Raw genomic sequence first — 19845 nt, 5'->3', positions numbered from 1 at the left:
CTCCCTCAACTGCTTCGAGAGCAAGATTTTGACAAAGATGAACATCTCGTTCCCTGTCCTCTGTCTGGGTAACCTGCTGAAATTCCCTGAGGGCTTTCCAGGTTGGGCCTTTAGGTGAAGTATACAGGGTGTTCAGGGACAGGTTCTGTTTGAAATTCAGAACCCAGAAGGTAGAACCACAGGCTGTTGCCACATCAGATCACAGGCAGAGAAAACTGACAAATGGAAGACTGACAATTCTCCAGACTCACCAACGGGCCACTGGTTACCCACACACTGGCCCAGGCCCTGCCCTCTCTCTGCCCTCCGCCTCTCATGAGTCCTCATCTCTGTAGATATTGTATAGATAATTCAGGTCACTTCCTATAGCCAACAAGCTTCACTTACCGAATTTTCCTTTCCTATCTTGCTCAAGTAACTATGGAAAGTTTAAAAAAAAAAAAAACAAATGGTTTTTTTTTTTTGGGGGGGGGGGTAAATTTTACAAAGGAAATAAAGATAGCAGAACCCATTCAGAAACATCTGCAAAACATTTAATACCTAGATGTATCTCATTAGAAACCTACTTAAGCCTGGAGGGAACTACTTGTTGTGGGGGAAAGTCCCAGCAGGGACTTCAGCTGTTGATGAATTTGTTAATCGACCTATTAATATAAGGGCCAGGTTCATGGAAAGTCTTTGGCCAAGCAGAGAAAAGCAGACCTTCAATTACCCTTCTACTGGTGTTCTCGGTCCAGGGAGGTGATGCGTGGAGAGACAGCCCTGATCACAATGGCTGGAGCCTCCATCCATCCTACTCCCCCACTCCCTGGCTCTCCTGCAGCTTCTGTTCAGCCAGAGTTTGGAATTCAATCCAGGCACAGGCATGACAAACACTATTTTTCATTTCCATGGAGACCAAGGCCTGCAATAGAACCAGGACTCCATGCCTGAAATGCCAAAACAGCCTGACCCACTTTCCCCCCTTCCTACAAAAACAAAATAAGTTTGTTTGGGTCCTGCCAGAGCTCCGGTTATCTCTATGGACACTTTGAAGAGGAAGGAATGATAATAACCTTTGAAAACTCTGACGATGCTACAAAAGCTGTCAGAAGGCAGACACGAATTGCTTCACCCAAAAGGCTCTCAGACCAAACCCATCCTGTGTCCTCGTCTTAACCTTCTGGAGGGAGAGGGTCATATCCCCTAAGACATGTACTTAATGGCTGGCGACACTACTCCCAGAATCCAAAATCGGGGAGCTGTTTTCTTCAATGTCCTCTTATGCCACTCTGCCCCTCACTCTCTTCTGGCCTCCCCGGACCCTTCTGTTCCTCGAACACACCAAGTCCACCACCTGCCCCAGTGTATTTCCCTTCTGTCTGGGAACTCTTTTGAGTTTTGGATTCTGGTTCCTTTTCAACCTTCAAAGTTCAAAGGCTACCTCCCAAGAGCAGCTGGTCTTGAAGGACCACTGGGTCTAAAGTGCCCTCCCTTGTCTCCCAGACAATCATGATCATGGCCTGCCTTTCCCCCTTGATGGCATTTAGTAGGAGCTGAAATTGCCTTTGTCGTTGTTTTGCTGAGTTTTCTATCAATAGAGTGAACACTCCGTGGGGGACAGGGCCTTGTCTACTTGTGTGGGTCGCCAGTGCCTCTAACACAATGACTGGCACAAATCTGGGACCACAGATGCACTGCATGAATAAAGGAATGAGCTCTTTTGAAAGCCATTCAATCCACTGTTCGGCCACTCTGTTAGACATTTCTTTCTTAAGCCTGCCCTAAATCAGCCTTGTTGTAACACCAGCCCACTGGTTCTTATTCTGACTTCTGGATCCATGCAAACTGAAATTGGTGACATCACTTCCAGGTTCTATGCTGGCCTGGCCACTTTCTCTAAACATCAGTATGTATGTCTGAGTTTAAATTCTGAGCTGCTTTGTGCTCTTGAGAAAAATGATTTTATCTTTCCGTGAGTCCGTGTTCCTTGTCTGTCAAAGAATCACAACCTACCTTACTGGGGTGAGGGGCAGAATCTTAAAAAGCAAACAAGCAAACAAACAAAGCGATTTGGACAGTACCTCCCCCTAAAATAAAGGTCTTCCTATAATTACTCACCGAGCAAAAAAAAAAAAAAAAAAAAGTGTTGGAGAAGCAGGAAGTGAATTCCTAGTTAAGAAACTGAATCCTGTTTCTAAATTCTGTCCCTTTCTTCATGGAACAGAGGGTGAGAATATCAGTTGTTGCTATGCACGCCTTCAGCTAGTTCCTCCCTCCATGGGGCTGGGAAGATAAGGACTTAGGACGGAGCAGAAGATGCTGAAATTATTCAAAGGAACTTAACTGGTTTCGTACCGTTTCCTTTCCCTGAGATTATTCACTGCAGGACAAACATCTACGTTGGGAGACAGTCGTGCTGGGTTTGCGGGCAGTGCTGGCTGAACTGATCTGTCGTAACAGTCTGTTGCTTGGAAAGTGCCTTGGTGGTCATGTAATCCAACCTGTCACCAAGTGCAGGGGTTTTCTCCGCAAGGCCCCGACAACCACCATCCAGCCTCTGCTTCAGATCTCCAATGAGAGAGTACTCACTGGGTGGACACATACGTGCCTGGACAGCTCTCAAGGGATTTTTAGGACCATGGTCCTTATTTCTCCATGATTCTTGGAGATCATTATCCATCCAGCTCTCTCTGAGCTTCACAGTCTTTGGAAATTAAGCTAACCCTGCTGATTTGATGTCAGTGAACAAGCAGTTACTGAACACCTACTATGCACCTCCAACCCTGAGAAACCTATTCATCCTGAGGGCCCCACAGGGCAGTGACTTGTGTCATGGTTCTATGTAGATACACAGAGATGAAATACACAATACTAAACATGATTATGGGCACACAGTAGGGACTTAATGCTTTTAAATTGGACTATCAATCTCAGCCAAATCTAAGTACAATCCCACCCTAAGTATTTCAGAAGCCTCAACACTCAGAAGAACGGGACCTTGTAAAAGCAGACAGGTGCTAATAAGCTATCCCAGGAAGCCCCTTCCTTGAAAGAGATTTCCAATCCATTGGGAGGCCAGAAACCACCGGAACAAGGCAGGGCACAGTTCAACTGAATAGAACTTCCAGCTTCTTCTAACTTTGCCCCCATCCTCAGCATGAGAAATGTTGCTACTAAAACTGAAAAGGAACTTCACTCTGTCTCTCTCTCTCTCTCTCAAAAATAAACATTACCCCCCAAAAAAATCTTTTTAAGGGGGGAGGGCACCTGGGTGGCTCAGTCGGTTAAGCATCCGACGTCGGCTCAGCTCATGATCTTGCAGTTCATGGGTTTGAGCCCCGCCTCGGGCTCTGTGCTGACAGCTCGGAGCCTGGAGCCTGCTTCAGATTCTGTGTCTCCTCCTCTCTCTGCCCCTCTCCAACTTGCACTCTGTCTGTCTCTCTCAAAAATAAGTAAACATTACCAAAAAACAACAACAAAAAAAAAACTGAAAGGAACTTGTGCCGGATCCATCCATCCATCCATCCATCATCCATCCATCCACCCATCCATCAATCCAGTAGCTGAGGAGACCACACTCCATGCCAAGTAATACTCTAGGCATTAGGGATACAGGCTCTACCTCTAAGGAACTCACAACTGGGTGGGAGAGACAGACATGTAATGAACTAACACTACGCGATAAGAGCTCCTTGGCCTCAATCAAAACAGCTCCCTTCACTACCTGCCAAAGAGTCAGCCAGTCCTGACTCAGCCCCTTCCCTGAGTATAACCTGGGAGCAAACCAGTCCCCTCTGAGATTCAGCCTTAATTATGCAACAAGAAAGCATGTGGATGCCACCTAGTCCCCGCAAAGATGTGACAGGAGGATGACAAAGAGTGTCTCAAGGATACACTGGGAACTAGTGAGAGGAAGCAGCTTCTCTGACATAGGGGGACTCCAATCTAAATTAGGTGAGGGATTCAGAAACGAGATCCTGGGGTCCTTGTTAATTCAGACTCATCAGCCTTCCCTCTCGTTGAGGCTATGCCACATCAGGCACCAGAGGCTGCTGCCATGCTGTCAGAAGAAAATTCTGGGCCAAGCAGTCTCGTAGACTAAGGGGTACGTAGGGTGTAGGTGAATGACGGTTAAGTAACAGCACTCAGTGCACCCTTCTCTCCTCTCACTCCTGCCTAAGCTCATGGTTAAAACCAAGTGCGGCGAATCCTTTCCAGACTTCTATGGATTCAAATCCAGTTCTGATTTCCTTTTCTGCCGGAGATCAAACAGAAACAGGCTGAAGAACAACCATTATGTTAAAATTACAGAAAATTTTAGAACAAAGAAGACTGTAAGAGGTCAGCCAATATGTCTGGCTGCAGGCAAACAGAAACACCCAAATCTCCCAAGAGGCTTCACCCTACTTTAGCATATATCCGAGGCACAAAATGCCAAGGCTCCCCTTTGTGATCCTTCTCACTGCCCTCTGCGATCATCAGGAAGTTCCTTACGATGAAAACAAAAGTCTAGTAAAATGCATTTAATACCACTTTCTCTTATTCCAGCTTTCCGGAACTCGAGGTCAGTTCATTAGCTAGAACCCTTTCTCAGTGCCCATACTCCTTTCTTTGGGTGGAATGATTCCAATTCCTCAAACCTATTTTCAGAAGTGAAAAAGCATTTCTCCTACAATCTCTCCAAATCTCTGTTTAGATTATTCCTCAAGTGACAGAAAAGTCATTAATTGATCATGCAGTTCACTTCACCTTTGGACAAAACTCTTTTTATTTTAAGCTCAAACTGTTTCCTGTGGCTTCCTACCAAAGGTCCCATTTCTACTCTCCCGGCAGACACAGAATAATCTAATTCCTTTTACACGTGCAATCTGCACACGGCTCGCATGCTCGCTCAGTCTTTTCTCCTCCAGACCTGCCAGTCCCTCCAGCATCCCTTGTACAGCATGGCCATGGACCCCACAGCCACTGGCCGGGCTCATTCCAGTTCATCCCAATCCCCCTTACACTCTGGAGCCCAGGCATTGCAATCCCACAGAGAAGTGCTCTCTGATCAGCTCAGAATAGAGCACAGCCACCACCCCATGGGCTCTGGAAGTCAGAATGCAAACATGTATTTTTGGATTCCTGTTCTGAATCAGGAGACTCTGGAATTAGTCACTGTTCTCTTACGAAGTTTCTGGCTACAGCCTATAGGCTAAGGAGAGGGCTCCACGTATGCCATACGTATGCATATCCCTACAGGAAACACCCCACCCCCATTTTCCCCCCTAACCTGACAAACCTGAGTTCGGTGAGATGATGAAGAATCCATCCAGTTCTTGCCCCAACTCAGGCTATATCCCAACTCTGAGTGTGTTTATATGAATTATCTCCAGGCCAGATGCAAAACCACAGCCCTTAGAGATTCTCTCATCTGAGGATGTCAAATCCTTAGAAAATGTTTTCTCTCCCCCGAGTCCACACACATTTGTTCCTTGGACCCTCACACACAGCCTGACTCACAGATAAGCTGAAGTTTCCCCTCACTGGCCGAAGCAATACCGCGAGGTTCCGAGGTCGTTAGGAAACCTGAATCCAGCCCTGTCGTGTCCATAACCAAGAACAGAAGGGTGCGTGTGTGCAAACGCATGTATAGGGAAGGCTGTCTGCTCCCTTCACACCTTTCTAAGGCGGTCTCAGGACTTTCCCATCAGGACTGTCTAATTCGGGGTCAGCAAACCATGACCCACAGGCCAAATGCAGCCCACCATCCATTTCTGTATGACCCACGAGACAGTTTTTACATTTTTAAATGATTAGGGGAGAAAAGAAGAGTACCTTGTAACATGTGAAAATTATATGAAATGGAAATTTCAGAGTCCACAAATAAAGTTTTATTGGGAACTCAGCCACCTGTGTTCGTTCATAGGTCGTCTGTGCCTGTGGCTGCTTCTGCTGTACAAAGCAGAGTTGAGTCGTTTCAACAGAGAACAGCACGGGCCCACAAAGCCTAAAGTATTTACCATCTGACCCTTTACAGAAACAGTTGGCCAGCCTTTGGTCTAACAATATATGTCCCCTGGAAAGGTGGTTTCCGGGAGCCTACTTCTCTTCTGACACATTCCATCAACCCCCGGGGCCCCAACCCGCCCACCCGTGTATGAGGACTTCACAAGTTGAGTGAAGGGGTTCCAGGCTTGCTCCCACCTGCAGAGGAAAAATGTAGGGCCAGGAAAGAGAGGAAGCTTTTTGTAGGTAGTAGATAAAAGTTCCTCTCCTTCATTCTCTCCCCATGGGGTACTACTTTCCACGGCCTTGATGGTGACACTCTTCTGTCATGGGCAGCTACCCAAAACATCCCCTTCTGCATCCCTTCTTTCAAGGCCAGCTTTTTCCACTCTGGTCCTAAACTTCTTAACCCGTGGTGTGCCACTCAAGGACGTCTGGGCAGAGAGGTGGGGCAGTCAGCAGAAGAGCAAGCGGGTGGGTCTACAGGAACTCAGTCGGCTTAGCAAGGTGAAGAGGCAAAGTTCCCAGTCTCCAGCCCTGGCTGAGAGCTTGGCTGAGTCCCCAGGAAGACGGGGAGCTTCAAGCCCTCCTCCCCACTCCTCTACTTGCCTAAATCAAGCAAATAACTAACAATGCAAGGAGGTGCGGGGGAGTAAGGACCAGCCACTGGGTATCTATTTTCTGAAAACACATGGCAAATCTCTGAGCCAAATGCCTGCTAAGCCAAAGAATAAACAAATCCCTTTATTTCTCTGAGACAGGAGCTATCAACTTCCCCTCCGGTCCTTTCCTTCCGCTAGCCAGATCCATCGATCCCATGGTCCTCTCCCCGTGGGAGAAGCAGCATCTGTCAGCATCTAGGAGGGGGGCCTGCCTCCTCCCCCTTGCTAACCACTGCTCTGGTCACCTCACCCCCACCAGGGGCACCCCAGAGCTCAGTTGGTGGCTGGAGAGCACATGGCCTGTCCACACCTCCCCCAGAGGCTCCGGCCAGCTCTCCATGACGCATCGCTAATTCAACCCTCTGCCCTCCTTTCTCCAAGCTATAGGACCCTGAATAAGTCTTGCTGGGCCAAGGGGACCCCATCCGCCCAACTCAAGCCCTCCTTTCACCCCACCAGGGCCCACCGCTCAGTGCTCCAAAGGTCTGCTCAAGCTGTGCTACTATGAAGCAGGAGAGGAGGGGGGTGGGGAGGGAAAAGCTAGGGGGTGAAAAGAATGTGGCATCTCTGCAGGATGATGTCACGCTGGCTGCTTCCAGATCCCCCAACACAGAACAGAAGCAAACAACATGGACTCCGGATTTACTGTCTTGAAAGGTTTGTGTTCTCAGCAGCTCTGAGCAGCCTGCGCCAGCTGGAAAAAGCACACGGCCAGACAGACAGGTCCTCCTCCTTACAGCCCCCGGGGGGGCCCCAACCCGACCCCCGGATGGGGAGGGGCGGGGGGGGGGCGGGGGGGGGGGCAGAGCTACCCCTCCAAAACAAATGCCCGGAGGAAAACAAAGATAGACTGACACATACACACACACAAGCGTCAGTTAGCACTAACCTGGAAGCCATTAGGAACGGTAGTGGAGTGCAGTGCAGAGGAACTCATTCATTCATGCATTGGGCAGTGGGGGGCGGGGGCGGGGAGCGGGGGCCCTGAGGACGTCGGAGGGCACTCACCTCCATGCCCACCCCGCAGCCCTGTTTCTAACCGGGGAGGGAGTGGGGGCGGGGTGCTCATAAGCTCGGGGAGCTGCCTTTCTCTGCTGTCTCGCACGGCTCTGGAGTTGTAAGCATGACCCTCCCCCTTTATTTTCTCCCCCTCCCTCCCGCCGCGGCTGTTACTTGGTGTGGTCGGTGTGGTCGCGCGGCTACAGAAGTCCCTCTCTCCCTCGCCCTTGCTCCCTTTCTCTCCCCGACTCCCTCACAGACAGCTGTTCTCTGGCCCCAGCACGCACGCGCACAGGCGCACGCGCGCGCGCGCGCGCACACACACACACACACACACACACACACACACACACACTCAGACACGCACCCCTCTCGCGCGCCGACACACGCGCGCACACGCACAAGCGCGCGCGCACACACCCTGCCGCCTGCCGCTTTACATAATGCAACTCTTTGGTGCGGTCAGCTTGCCAGCTCTCAATTATTTATGCCAGTTTGGAGGACAGAGCCGCCGGGCGCCCCGCGAGCATGATTTCCCCTCCGTCCCCAAACCGGACCAAACGCCAGATGATGCTCCCGGGAGATCCTGTGCCCTTTGCTGCCACCAATTATTTCCCAGGTGTTGCCTATTAGGTCAACCTGTATCAAGGAGGTGACGCTGAATCAAAACACAGGCGCCTGGCTCAAAATAGAGCCTTGCCTCTTTCAAAGGATGACAGCTGCTCTCATGGCCCCAACCTTGGGAATACAGGAGAGGAGGAAGGCAGCGCTGGAGACCAGACTCTATGCAAGAAAATGGCTGAGGGCCTCTTCAGGGTAGCCTCTCCCAGACTCCCAAGACAGCCGGGCTGATCCTCACAGACAAGGAAAATAACACTCAAGTAAAGCACTTGCAGTCATGACAAAGGAGGCTCATCTGAGTTTTTGAACTCCTAAGCTGCGCCTCTTAAAAAGGTTTTTCTGTCCTCTCCATTCACTGAAACGCAGTGATTTCAGTGGTACTGCAAAAGCCCCCAGACAAGTGTTCTTTCAGTCGAGAGGCAGGCAGTCTAGTCAACAAGGGTAGGAATGAATATTTTGAAAGTCATCTACGGCCCGCAAGGCACTTTCCCTCACATTAATTTGCTTTCTACAACAATCATCTATATAGGCCTCATTATGACCACACCAAACGTAAGGATGCTGAGCCCCGGAAAGGTGGATGGTCCCGTGGCAAGAAAGGCTGAGCTGGGAATCATCACCAGACTAGAAATCCCATGACAATGAACTGCCTAACACCCCAGGCATGACCTTGAGCCTCTGGAACATCACCATCACCTTTTGACAGAGTAGCAAGGGAAGCCCAAACATGACCCCAAACAAACAAATAACAAAAAGAATGATGGCGGTTAGCTCAGTGTTTCTCAAACCTTAATCCCCCAAGGATCTTGTTAAACCACAGATTCTAACATCTACGGAAGGGCCCAAGAGTTGGCCTTTCTAACAGACGCTCAGGTGATGCCCATGTTGCCATTCCACAGGCCACACCTGGGGTAGCAAAGGGCTGGTTTATGCATTCTTGCTCTCTGGATATTCCTAAAGGACAGAGTTTTGTCTGTCTGCTGCAGCTACACAGGATAACCTGCTGAAGGTGAATAATAACTATAATCTATTGATGTCCCCCGTGTCCTGCTCACCAGACTCATGCTGGGAGCTAATACTTCTTGGGCATCTGTTGGCAAAAAGTCTCACTCTGGGACTGTCAAAGCCTTATCTATAAGGCTCAGCCTGAAAGGCCTTTCCAGGATTGTTTCTGTCTGCAACCATCGATAGAAGAGTGCTTTCACTGTATCAAGAAGCACACAGGTTTGGGTATCTGGCCTCCACTTCGGTTACCTAGAGGAAGTTCCTTCAACTCCAAAGAAAGGTGTACAAGCAATACCCCAAGACACCAATTCTGCCCCAATTCTACCCACCAGGACCTGTCTGGCTCAAGTCCTGCCCCCTTCTCAAATACCTTCCTCACTCTGGACCTTCCAACTCCCTCCCCTCTTCTCTTCCTCCTTAGAAAGAGCTTGCACTGTGCAGTTGAATCTGCATGCAGAGCTAAGCTTTGCTGCTTTCTGGCTCTCTGACCCTTGTGTAAATCCATCTACCCCCACCCCCACCCCCTCATTTCAGACTCGGCCTCTTCATCTGAAGAAGCCAATAGTATCTTTCCTCTCTGATACTGTTAAAAAAATGATGGACTAAAACAAAGGCATGGAACAGCACCCAAGAAAAGCTGGTATCTCCCCCACCCCTGCCCTTATAAACTAGAAGGGACTTAACTGGAGATTCTTTTGTTCACTCCATTAGTTTTCTCTTCCTAAGAAGGTTGTAGGCTACTTTTCTCATGTCCTTCCAACATGTAGGAGTTCTGGGTACAGCACAGGTACTCGGTAAATATCTTTGTACTGACTGTCCTGTCCTCTATTAAGAGACTTAACCAAGGGGTTGGTGGAGTCAACCAGCCACAGTCTTCGTCTCGGCTCACTTACCGTGTGACTAACTTTTCGGAGGCTTTCCTACTTCCACTATAAAATGCACAAATTCGTCTTTCCTCTGAAACACCTCCACATCCCCCTATCGTGTTAGCATCTTCAACAGTTTAGATTAATAGCGGTGGGTTAAAAGGGCAGGCTGAGAGATCGGACCAAGCGGACTTCATATACTGGCTCTCTCAATTCCTAATTTTGTCACCTTTGAAAAAAGTTAGCTTCACTAAGCTTCAGACTTCTTAATCTTTAGTCAAAAAATAACAGAAACTTGGGGCGCCTGGGTGGCGCAGTCGGTTAAGCGTCCGACTTCAACCAGGTCACGATCTCGCGGTCCGTGAGTTCGAGCCCCGCGTCAGGCTCTGGGCTGATGGCTCAGAGCCTGGAGCCTGTTTCCGATTCTGTGTCTCCCTCTCTCTCTGCCCCTCCCCCGTTCATGCTCTGCCTCTCTCTGTCCCAAAAATAAATAAACGTTGAAAAAAAAAAAATAACAGAAACTTACTGGACTCTGTGAGGATTAAGTGAGGTAAATACATGTAACAAGCTTTTCACGTTATCGGACACAGAGTATCAGTCCAATGAATCAAAATACCATGATTATCAATATTGGTCAAAAACAATAGCTATTTAAGAAAGAAAGAAAAAAAGAAAGAAAGAACTTCTAGTGGTGAGACAGGTATTCATAAGCCTTCAACTGAGTCTGAGTCTGGACCTAAGAAAAATCTCAGTTCCATAAGCTGTATGTTATGCCCCCTGCCATTGTCAGAATGTTCTTTGCGGCTCCCCAACTAGACCTCACTGAATAGTAGGAAAGTTACAGAGCAAGCAAACCAGAGAATCTGGGTTGTATCTACTGTGTTATAAAATGTAAGCCTTTTCTCCATGATTTGAAGCTCCTCACTTGAGCTACATAAAACCAAAATTAACCTGATAATAAACAGAAATAGAGTACTTTCTGTGTGTGATGCAACTTGCTAAGTCTCTGAAGTGAACGATCTCATCTAATCCTGCCAACAATGTTATGAAACAGGTACTTCTCACCCCCATTTTTTCCGATGGGTTAATAACTTAAGAGGTGGCAGGTTTGCTAACTTTCCTATAGCATACAGTTCATAAACAGTAGAACATGTATCTGAAATCCCAACTGCCTTACCCGAGTCCCACTTTTTTTTTTTAATTTTTAATGTTTATTTGATTTTGAGAGAGAGAGAGACAGAGTGCAAGTGGGGGAGGGGCAGAGAGAGGGAGACACAGAACTGGAAGTAGGCTCCTGGCTCTGAGCTGTCAGCACAGAGCCCGACACGGGGCTTGAACTCACGAACCGTGAGATCATGACCTGAGCCGAAGTGGGATGCTTAACCGACTAAGCCACCCAGGCGCCCCCGCCCGAGTCCCACTCTTAACCACTGCATCGTGCATGAAAAGAAGTGCTACTGACGCATCATGGGGGGGGGGGGGGACAGGCAGGGGCCTTCTTGTGCTAAGAGGGCTTACTAGATTTGCACTGCTTTCTCGTCGTCCCTGAAAGTCACAGCACAAACGCTGCAGAGGCCGCTGAGTCTAAGAGATCGAAGACCTGTGATCCGGAAAGGAGCAAACCGGCTTTCTGCAGATGCAACTGACACCCCCAGACTCAACCTCCGCCTTTTAACAGCTGAGCTATTTGGCACCTAAATTCCCAAACTGCTTTTCTGTAAATGAATTTAGGAAATGGGAGGTGAAAGTAGGTATCTTTTTCTGAATTAAACCTTTCCCTTAGAGATATGGAAAGCTGACATTAGTTTCTATTTTTGAAGAGGCAAAGAGGTTTTCTGAGTCCTATGCAATATCAAAAGCACTTTCCAAAGAGCACCCTGGAGGAATCGGGGGAAGAAAGAGAAGTTAAGGTGCACCTGCAAATCCAATCCGGTCCCACTCGACATAGTCCCGGTCAATCATATTCTATAGAAAGAAGGTTGGCGTGCACCTAGTATCTTGTTCACCTCAAGCACTTAGTAATTGTTGTTGACAAAAATGGGAGACAAAGGATAAGGTCCTATTCTGTCTTTGAACTCTACTCCCATCCCAATGAAAACAAAAGACTTTTTTAAGTAGTACTTTCATTTTAACTAAATCTGAATTTCTTGAATTATGGGGAATGATCGACTGAAGTGAACCCGATTACATTACCACCACCATCATCCAAAATACAGGTGCTAATCTAGGAGATCCCTGAAGTGTTTGGCAAACCAAAGAAGGAAAAGGAATAGAGATAGGACATTTACTGAGAATCTACCATGTGCTAGGCACATATCTTATTTACTTATAATTATACTTCTTTTTAATCTGATGAGAAAACTAAATATAGAAAACTATCCTGGTTCAGTTGGTTGAGTGTCAGACTTTGGCTCAGGTCATGATCTCACGGTTTGTGGGTTTGAGCCCCACACTGGGCTCTATGCTGGCAGTGCAGAGCCTCCTTGGGATATTCTCTCTCTCTCTCTCTCTCTCTGTCTCTCTCTGTCTCTCTCTCTCAATCTCTCTCTTTCCCTGCCCCTCCCCTGCTCACATGCTCTCTCTCTCTGAAAATAAATAAAACTTAGAAGAAAAAAAAAAAGCCTATCCTTATCCAAGGTCACATAGGTATTTCTAAAACCTATATTTTCACCACACCATGCTACCTCCATAAACAAACACCTATGAAGTAAAAGTCACTTCAAAAGTTACCGCACTTGGGGCACCTGGGTGGTTCAGTCAGTTAAGCGTCCGACTTCGGCTCAGGTCACGATCTTGTGGTTCGTGGGTTCAAGCCCCGCGTCAGGCTCTGTGCCGACAGCTCAGAGCCTGGAGCCTGCTTCAGATTGTATCTCCCTCTTTCTGCCCCTCTCCTGTTTGTGCTTTGTCTCCGTCTCTGTCTCTCAAGAATAAATAAATCTTAAAAAAAAATTTTTTTTTTTTAAGTAACCGCACTTAACCAAAAGCAGTTACAATCATGATATTGCATTTAGCCCTTGAAATGACACTGCAAGTCAAGTCCCATTGCTCCTACTCAGGCCAGTTATCCATTTATTGCCCCTCAGGTCCAAATCCACCCTTCTTTGCCCTGCCTCATGATGCTAGAGCTGTACCTGGTGAACACTCCACTGGCCTAATAAGCCTCACTGGCGCCCCTAGTGGGCACTTGCCTGTTTACCAGCCCCAGCCTGCAGCACCTCAACAACCTTCTGTGCCACACACTGGGCCACCCCCACACTGGGCCACCCCCACACTGTCTCCAGTGAACCTGGATCTCCACCTTTGCATGGGGATCACCCTTGTAGGTGTTTTCCTTCGTTGGGTTCTCTGCCTCAATCCTAAAGGTGGTGGCTGCTCCCTACATCTATTATTCCTATGTTCTTTAGAGCCTTCTGTTTACCTGTTAATGATTCTCAACGTTATATCATCCCTATTCAACTCACAGCTGTGCTGTCTCCTGACAGAAGGCTCACTGATACACTGCCACAGCAGTGAGCGAAAAGAAGCACCATCCCCACCCTCAAGTGACGCAGTAATAATGGCTAAAAGTACCTAAGAGCATTCTATGAGCCAGATGGAGATTTTGTGGATTTAGAATGTGTTCCTTCATTTCCTCTTCCCATCGACCCTACTTTACAGGGAGATAACTCAGAGTTTAAGTAATTTCCTCAGGTCACAGAGACAGTGGACCGAGAAGCCAGGATAGGTCTCTCAGCACTCTTGACTCCAGTCATCCACGCTGAAATGCTGCCTCCATCAACTGGCTGCAAAGAGCGACAAAGGGCCAAGGCAGCGCGAATGGGACGTATAAACACATCAATCTTTCACAAAGATGGAACAGGAGAAGGAAGAAGTTAAATTGTTAGCCAGAGAGGTCCACACATACCCAAAGAAATCAAAATACGACAAGGGGCCACCATGAAGGGTCTTTCAAATTGGTCTCTGTAGTGCACAAGAGCTGGGGTACCCTGGTCGACAGATGCTCCAAAGACCCCACTAAACAACTCATTCCAGATTTAACGCTCAGGATATTGCCCGCGTGTTATGAACCACGCATGCAAGAGAACTGACAATCCGCACGCTTCCGCCCTGCCCTGAGTTCCCCCAGCTCAGACTTTAAACCACGGAAGCTGGGTCGGGGGTGTCCGAAAGGGTATATTGATTGCCTGTGACCCAGCTGTAACCCAAGACATCGCATTAATACTGCATCTCTCACATGAGGAGCAGAGATGTCTATGTAATTAAAACCTGAAGCAAGACATGGGGGAAGGCGCTGAGGGTGCGGGCAGTTCTAACATGGCTCTGCTCTCGTTCTGTGGAGAGCCTGTGCCCCCACTGAGCCAGTGCCCAGTCTTTAGCGGCTATAAAAGCCACATAGGCTCTGGGCAGTCGGATGAGAAGACCTAGCCCCTAGCCCACTGGGAACAGAACTTTCAGGGCTTAGGGCTCCTTCTATATATTAGTCAAAGAAAGCCCCGTTCGCCATGCTCGCCAACCCCCGTCTCCCAATTTTCTCCTAATCCTACACAAACAGAAGAATTAGCTTTTCTGAGTATCACCTTTTTCTTTTCCAAATGTTCCCAACCATCCATTCTAGATTTTCAGCCTGGATCAATTTTACATCCACTGAGTGGTCTATGCAGGCGGTTCCCAAACTTTGCCATACTTCAGAATCACCTAGACGTTTTTACACATTCCCAGTGCACAGACACACCTCCTACCAATTACATCAGAATGTCTGGGGATGTTTTTAAAGATCGCCAGGTGACTGCAAATGCGGCAAAAATTTAGATACCACTGGTCTGTATGACTTCAACCTTAATTCTCTAGTAATGTAATATAGAAATTATTTCTGGGGCGCTTGGGTGGTTCAGCTGGTTAAGCATCCACCTCTTGATTTCGGCTCAGGTCATGATCTCACAGTTTGTAGGATCGAGCCCTGTATCAGGCTCCACAGAGCCTACTTGGGATGTTCTCTCCTTCTCTCTCTGCCCCTTCCCCGCTCAACATAAGTAAATAAACTTTCAAAATATACAGAGAAATTACTTCTGAAAGTATAGTCTAATAATCTGAATTCCCTAGAAATCAATTATTTTAATCTAAGACATTTTTCCTCTCTTTTAATGATTTTCCAACTAATAATCAGAACTGATACTCATTGAGAACTACATGCCAGGTCTTGTTCTAGGCACATTATGAAGGTTACATTGGGTTATATCTCAGTTAATCTTATTATTCCAATTTCACAGAAGAGAATTTGACCAATTTCACAGAAGAGAAAAAAGATTATGAGCACATCTGCAAGTTTATTCGGTACACCTGAGATGTCTCTCATCGAGGACTAGAGACTTAAGCAAGTTTTAAGAAAGTCAAAATTGCTCTCTGTTCTTTTCTCTGATATTTGGGTTTTAATTCCACCCAGTTACATTTGCTCTATTCTTCTGGTTTTGAAAATCACTCTTTTTAAAAGACAGGATGGGGGTGCCTGGGTGGCTCAACCGGTTAAGCACCCAGCTTCCGCTCAGGTCATGATCTGGCAGTCTGTGAGTTCGAGCCCTGCATTGGGCTCTGTGCTGACAGCTTAGAGCCTGGAGCCTGCTTCGTATTCTGTGTCTCCCTCTCTTTCTGCCCCTCCCCCACTCACACGGTCACTGTCTCTCTGTCTCTCAAAAATAAATGAAACATCAGGGGCGCCTGGGTGACGCAGTCGGTTAAGCGTCCGACTTCAGCCAGGTCACGATCTCGCGGTCCGTGAGTTCGAGTCCCGCGTCAGGCTCTGGGCTGATGGCCCGGAGCCTGGAGCCTGTTTCCGATTCTGTGTCTCCCTCTCTCTCTCTGCCCCTCCCCCGTTCATGCTCTGTGTCTCTCTGTCTCAAAAATAAATAAAAACGTTGAAAAAAAAAATTAAAATAAATAAATAAATAAATAAATAAATAAATAAATAAATAAATGAAACATCAAAAAAAAAATTAAAAAAAAAGAGAGAGAGGACAAGTTTGGGTAAGTTTGGTGATATTCTTCAATGCAGTGAAAATTTCTCCTCCTAGATTTACAGAATCCGGGCAGGTGCTCAGTGGCCACAGCAAGAATCTATACAAGGTGGCCGGCATCAGACTGTTCTGTCCCCCACCCCCGCTGAGAAAGCACATGATCGGAACACCACACCTTGTGGGCAGAAAGTTCCAGGCAACTAACTGGAGTTGATTCCCGAAGAGGAAAAAAATGGGATTGGGGATAAATGAAATCATCTCTGATCATGACTCTGTGGGAAGCAGGTAGGGGCAGGAATCGACGCGGGGTCCAGAAGCCACAGAGACATCGAAGAAGAAAGGGCGAAGAGGTATCAGGTGGGACTGGAGTCCGAAGGGCCAAATGGAAGGTCACCTAACAGAAAAAAGCAAGTTGTCCTCTTTCCAGGCAATTATAACTGCTCAAGCAAGAAGGTCCTGAACAAGAGACTGCGAGGAGGGTGGCCACAAGCAAGGCCGGAGCCCTTTAAAACATGGGCACAGAGCTCATCTAATTACTTAATTATGCAAATTAAGTAGTTTTAAGTTTAACTGAGCCCTTAATCCCCGGGTTAACACAGGTTAGCATGGAAGAGGATTAAACAATAGACCACTCAGTCCACTGTTCTTTCCGCCACCCAGTCACCGAGTTCTGGATATGGTCTGCCACCAGCTACCCTCAGACCCTCCACATGTGACCCTCTCTGTCAAAGGGAGATAACACCTGTTGTACAAAAGGGCGACTGGGAGGAAGAGAAGATGTAAGTAAGGTCAAGTGCAAGTCCCTGGGTCCGAGACACATGCAGGAATATTATCATGTAGTGGTAATTCTGCCTCCCAGAAACAGGCATTCGCTTTCCCAGCTCCGAACTGCCCTTGACCAAAGAGAACAGCCTCACCGAAGAATAATGCCTTCTCCGTAAAGACAGATCACACCTAATGGACAATCCGTCCCCAAGAGGTCATGAAATCCTGCTCCTTTGCCTCAATTTGGGATAACTCTGCGAGGCCACTCCAGAGCCAGAGCTTTTCACGGAACTGGTCAAAGCCTCCTGCAAGTTCATTAAAGTTTAACTTCTTCCTCTGTCCAATTCTGATTCGGTCACTTACTTACAGGTCTGTTCCCAAGAGCCATTTCCCAATAAAGCTCCCGCAAGGCAAATTTGTCTGAGTCCTTTCCAGAGTCTCTTTCCAACCTAAGACATACCCCAATTACCATGAAGGAATGTGTGCGAACAGGGAGGTGCTGAGAGACGCGCTGCTCAAGTGTAAGGAAGTGGCCAAATCTCAAGACTCAGGAATTCAGTACAAGTCTGGGATGTCTAGAGAGTTCTGGCCCCCCCTGGGACAGGCAGATAACCATGGTAGGCCTTCTACCTCTGTCCACTACAGGATATTAGGGGAGACTAATCACCTCTCTGCAGAGGTAACTGACCTCTCTTTAATCCTGGATTAAGGTCTTTAAGAGGGAAACCTGCTTGCCGGTGCCCCAGTTAAGATGTTGACATGTACTTAAGAAGAGAACTTGAGTCCCTCCTGCCACTGGCCAAAGGCGTGGGCAACATGACCATCCCTCCATCTCCCTCCACCCCCTACCCACTGTCCGTTTAGCTTAAAGAACCAGGAAGCTTGGGTGGCTAATGGAGTGGACATCATGAAAATTGCACTGCTAGGCACAACACTGGGTGCTAGCGAGAAAGACAGGAAGAGTGCTACGTTAGGGCAGAAGGGGGTGGGGATCGTGATGAGTTAAGAAGAAATCCTAGTCAAAGCAATGACTGCCCCCAGATGGCAGGTCTTTGGGCCATGCTAGAGACGCGGCTGTTGCCTCCCGTTCGCTATGCACGCCCATGTGTCTTAGAAGCTTGGTTGGCCAGTGGGGCCAGGCAAGACCGAAAAAGCAGGTGGCAAGCAAAGCCCCGCAGCTCAGTTTTCAAGCATTGTGACCTAGCTCCTCCTAAAAATCAACCCTGAGTCTCCAGGAAGTCACTAAAAGGGCATTGGGAGAATTTCCATCATCTCTCTTGCCATGGGGTGGCACAGAAATATGGACTCCATTTTCCCCATACATGTCCAGCTGTGGCAGTCAGCCTGCTCAGTCACCCTCCCCAGAGGGTCTCGCTGGGCTGCTAATGCTATTGCTCCCAAGATGGGCCCCCCTCCTAGGCAGGGACCCAATATACACTTGATTCTAGATGAGGACAATGCAGGCTAATGCAGGAGTGGCTGACATATGGCAATCCCAAACTCGTGTTATAAAAGCGTCCACCTTCAGGAGGCTAGGCACCTAGAGGACTCTGGCGTGTGACCCTGGATGGGCCTCTGGGCCTCAGTTTCCCCATCTGGTATATGAAGGCGTTGGGTCTAGATGCCCCCCTCATTCTTCACCTCACACATGTCAAAGTGCTAATTAAGAACAAAAAGATGAGCTCTGTGACCACGGCGGGGGGGGGGGGGGGGGGGCAGAGCAGGAAAAGGCACTAATGCTGACCTATTAAAGCAGACAGGGCCAGTGACCCAAGCCGTGAGCTCCTGGGTCCTAGTCTCTTTCTACTTTCTCCCTTCTGGACACATCACCGCCTTGAACTAACTGCCTCTCCTCTTCCTACCTCTGCACCTCCAGCCTCTCCAGAGAAGAGCTAAAAAGCTGTTCTGAGCAGCTGGCAGGTTCTCTCTCCAAACTCCAAGCCAATCCTCATTAGAGAGTTTCGGCACTGCCTGACCAGTCAAAACCTCACGGGGGGTGTGGGGGGGGGGGGAACAGGTAGGGGCAGAAGAGATGCGAGTAAGGAGGCAGGCAGCTGACTGGCAGGCTGGTGACACTTACCCGCATATGCTAGGACATCCTGGCAGTACAACACCCTCCAACCAAATTAAATCTCACCACAACCAAATTCCCTTCTCACAGTCCACACAGTGTTGACCCTTCGGCCACGCGCCCCGGACATGAGGCTGCCTAAAGCAGGGGGCGGGGGTGCAGAATAAGCCACTGGCCTGCTGGCAAGGACCTTTCTTCTCCAAAGCTTGAAGGAGTGTGGAAGGCTAGTTACTGGTGGGCAAAGACCAAAGCTTGGCACGGACCCAAACTACAAGGTGGCTCTGAGAATAATTAAAATAAATTCGCAGGGGCGCCTGGGTGGCTCAGTCAATTCAAGCGTCCAACTTCAGCTCAGGTCGTGATCTCACGGCTCGTGAGTTCAAGCCCCCCAGCTCGGAGCCGGGAGCCTGCTTCGGATTCTGTTTCTGTCTCTCTCTGCCCCTCCCCCCCGAACGTGCACACTCTCTCTGTCTCAAATATAAATAAACGTCAAAAAAATAAATAAACGTGGGCCTCATCGACAGAAGCAAGTGGAAGAGGTAATCAACTTCCCCCAAATAATACTGGTAGGAGTGTACCTAGAAATACTGCCACACTTTACAAGGTCTACTGGTCAGACAAGATAAATAAGACAGCGTGGGTCTGCCCTACACAAAACTGCAGAGTAATTAGATATTTAGACTGTAGGACAGATGCCTCAGAGCAAGCAGGGCGTCCCCTATTTGAAAAGAAGGAGGGAAGAAAGAAAGCCAATGGAGGAGCCTTATTTTTTTTGTTTCTCCAAAGGGAAGTTACCGGGTGGCATAACTGGGTTTGGAATACGAGGGGATATCCTAAGAGTTGTGGCAGCCACACATTGTAAGAGGCTGGCTCACAGA

The 19845-nt window shown here is 48.2% G+C and overlaps 1 protein-coding gene across 18 annotated transcripts in view; it reads right to left on the bottom strand.

Annotated features, from left to right (window-relative positions):
• The window catches only part of GRAMD1B (GRAM domain containing 1B), a 248434-nt gene that overhangs the window by 57004 nt on the left and 171585 nt on the right, over positions 1-19845 (bottom strand). The window contains exon 1 of one of the 18 annotated variants that reach the window (XM_045038456.1): positions 7522-7633. The exons of the other annotated variants lie outside the window; for them this stretch is intronic. Within the exon in view, the coding sequence (XP_044894391.1) occupies positions 7522-7532 (11 nt within the window). The 5' untranslated portion in view covers positions 7533-7633. Of the gene's footprint in view, positions 1-7521; positions 7634-19845 lie in introns of those variants that run through there. 18 annotated transcript variants of the gene reach the window in all.

The sequence above is a fragment of the Felis catus genome, chromosome D1 (genome assembly GCF_018350175.1).
Source record: "Felis catus isolate Fca126 chromosome D1, F.catus_Fca126_mat1.0, whole genome shotgun sequence".
NCBI classification, from domain to species: domain Eukaryota; kingdom Metazoa; phylum Chordata; class Mammalia; order Carnivora; family Felidae; genus Felis; species Felis catus.
The sequence above is the reverse complement of the archived record's forward strand: the minus strand, read 5'-3'. Positions and strand labels throughout refer to the sequence as shown.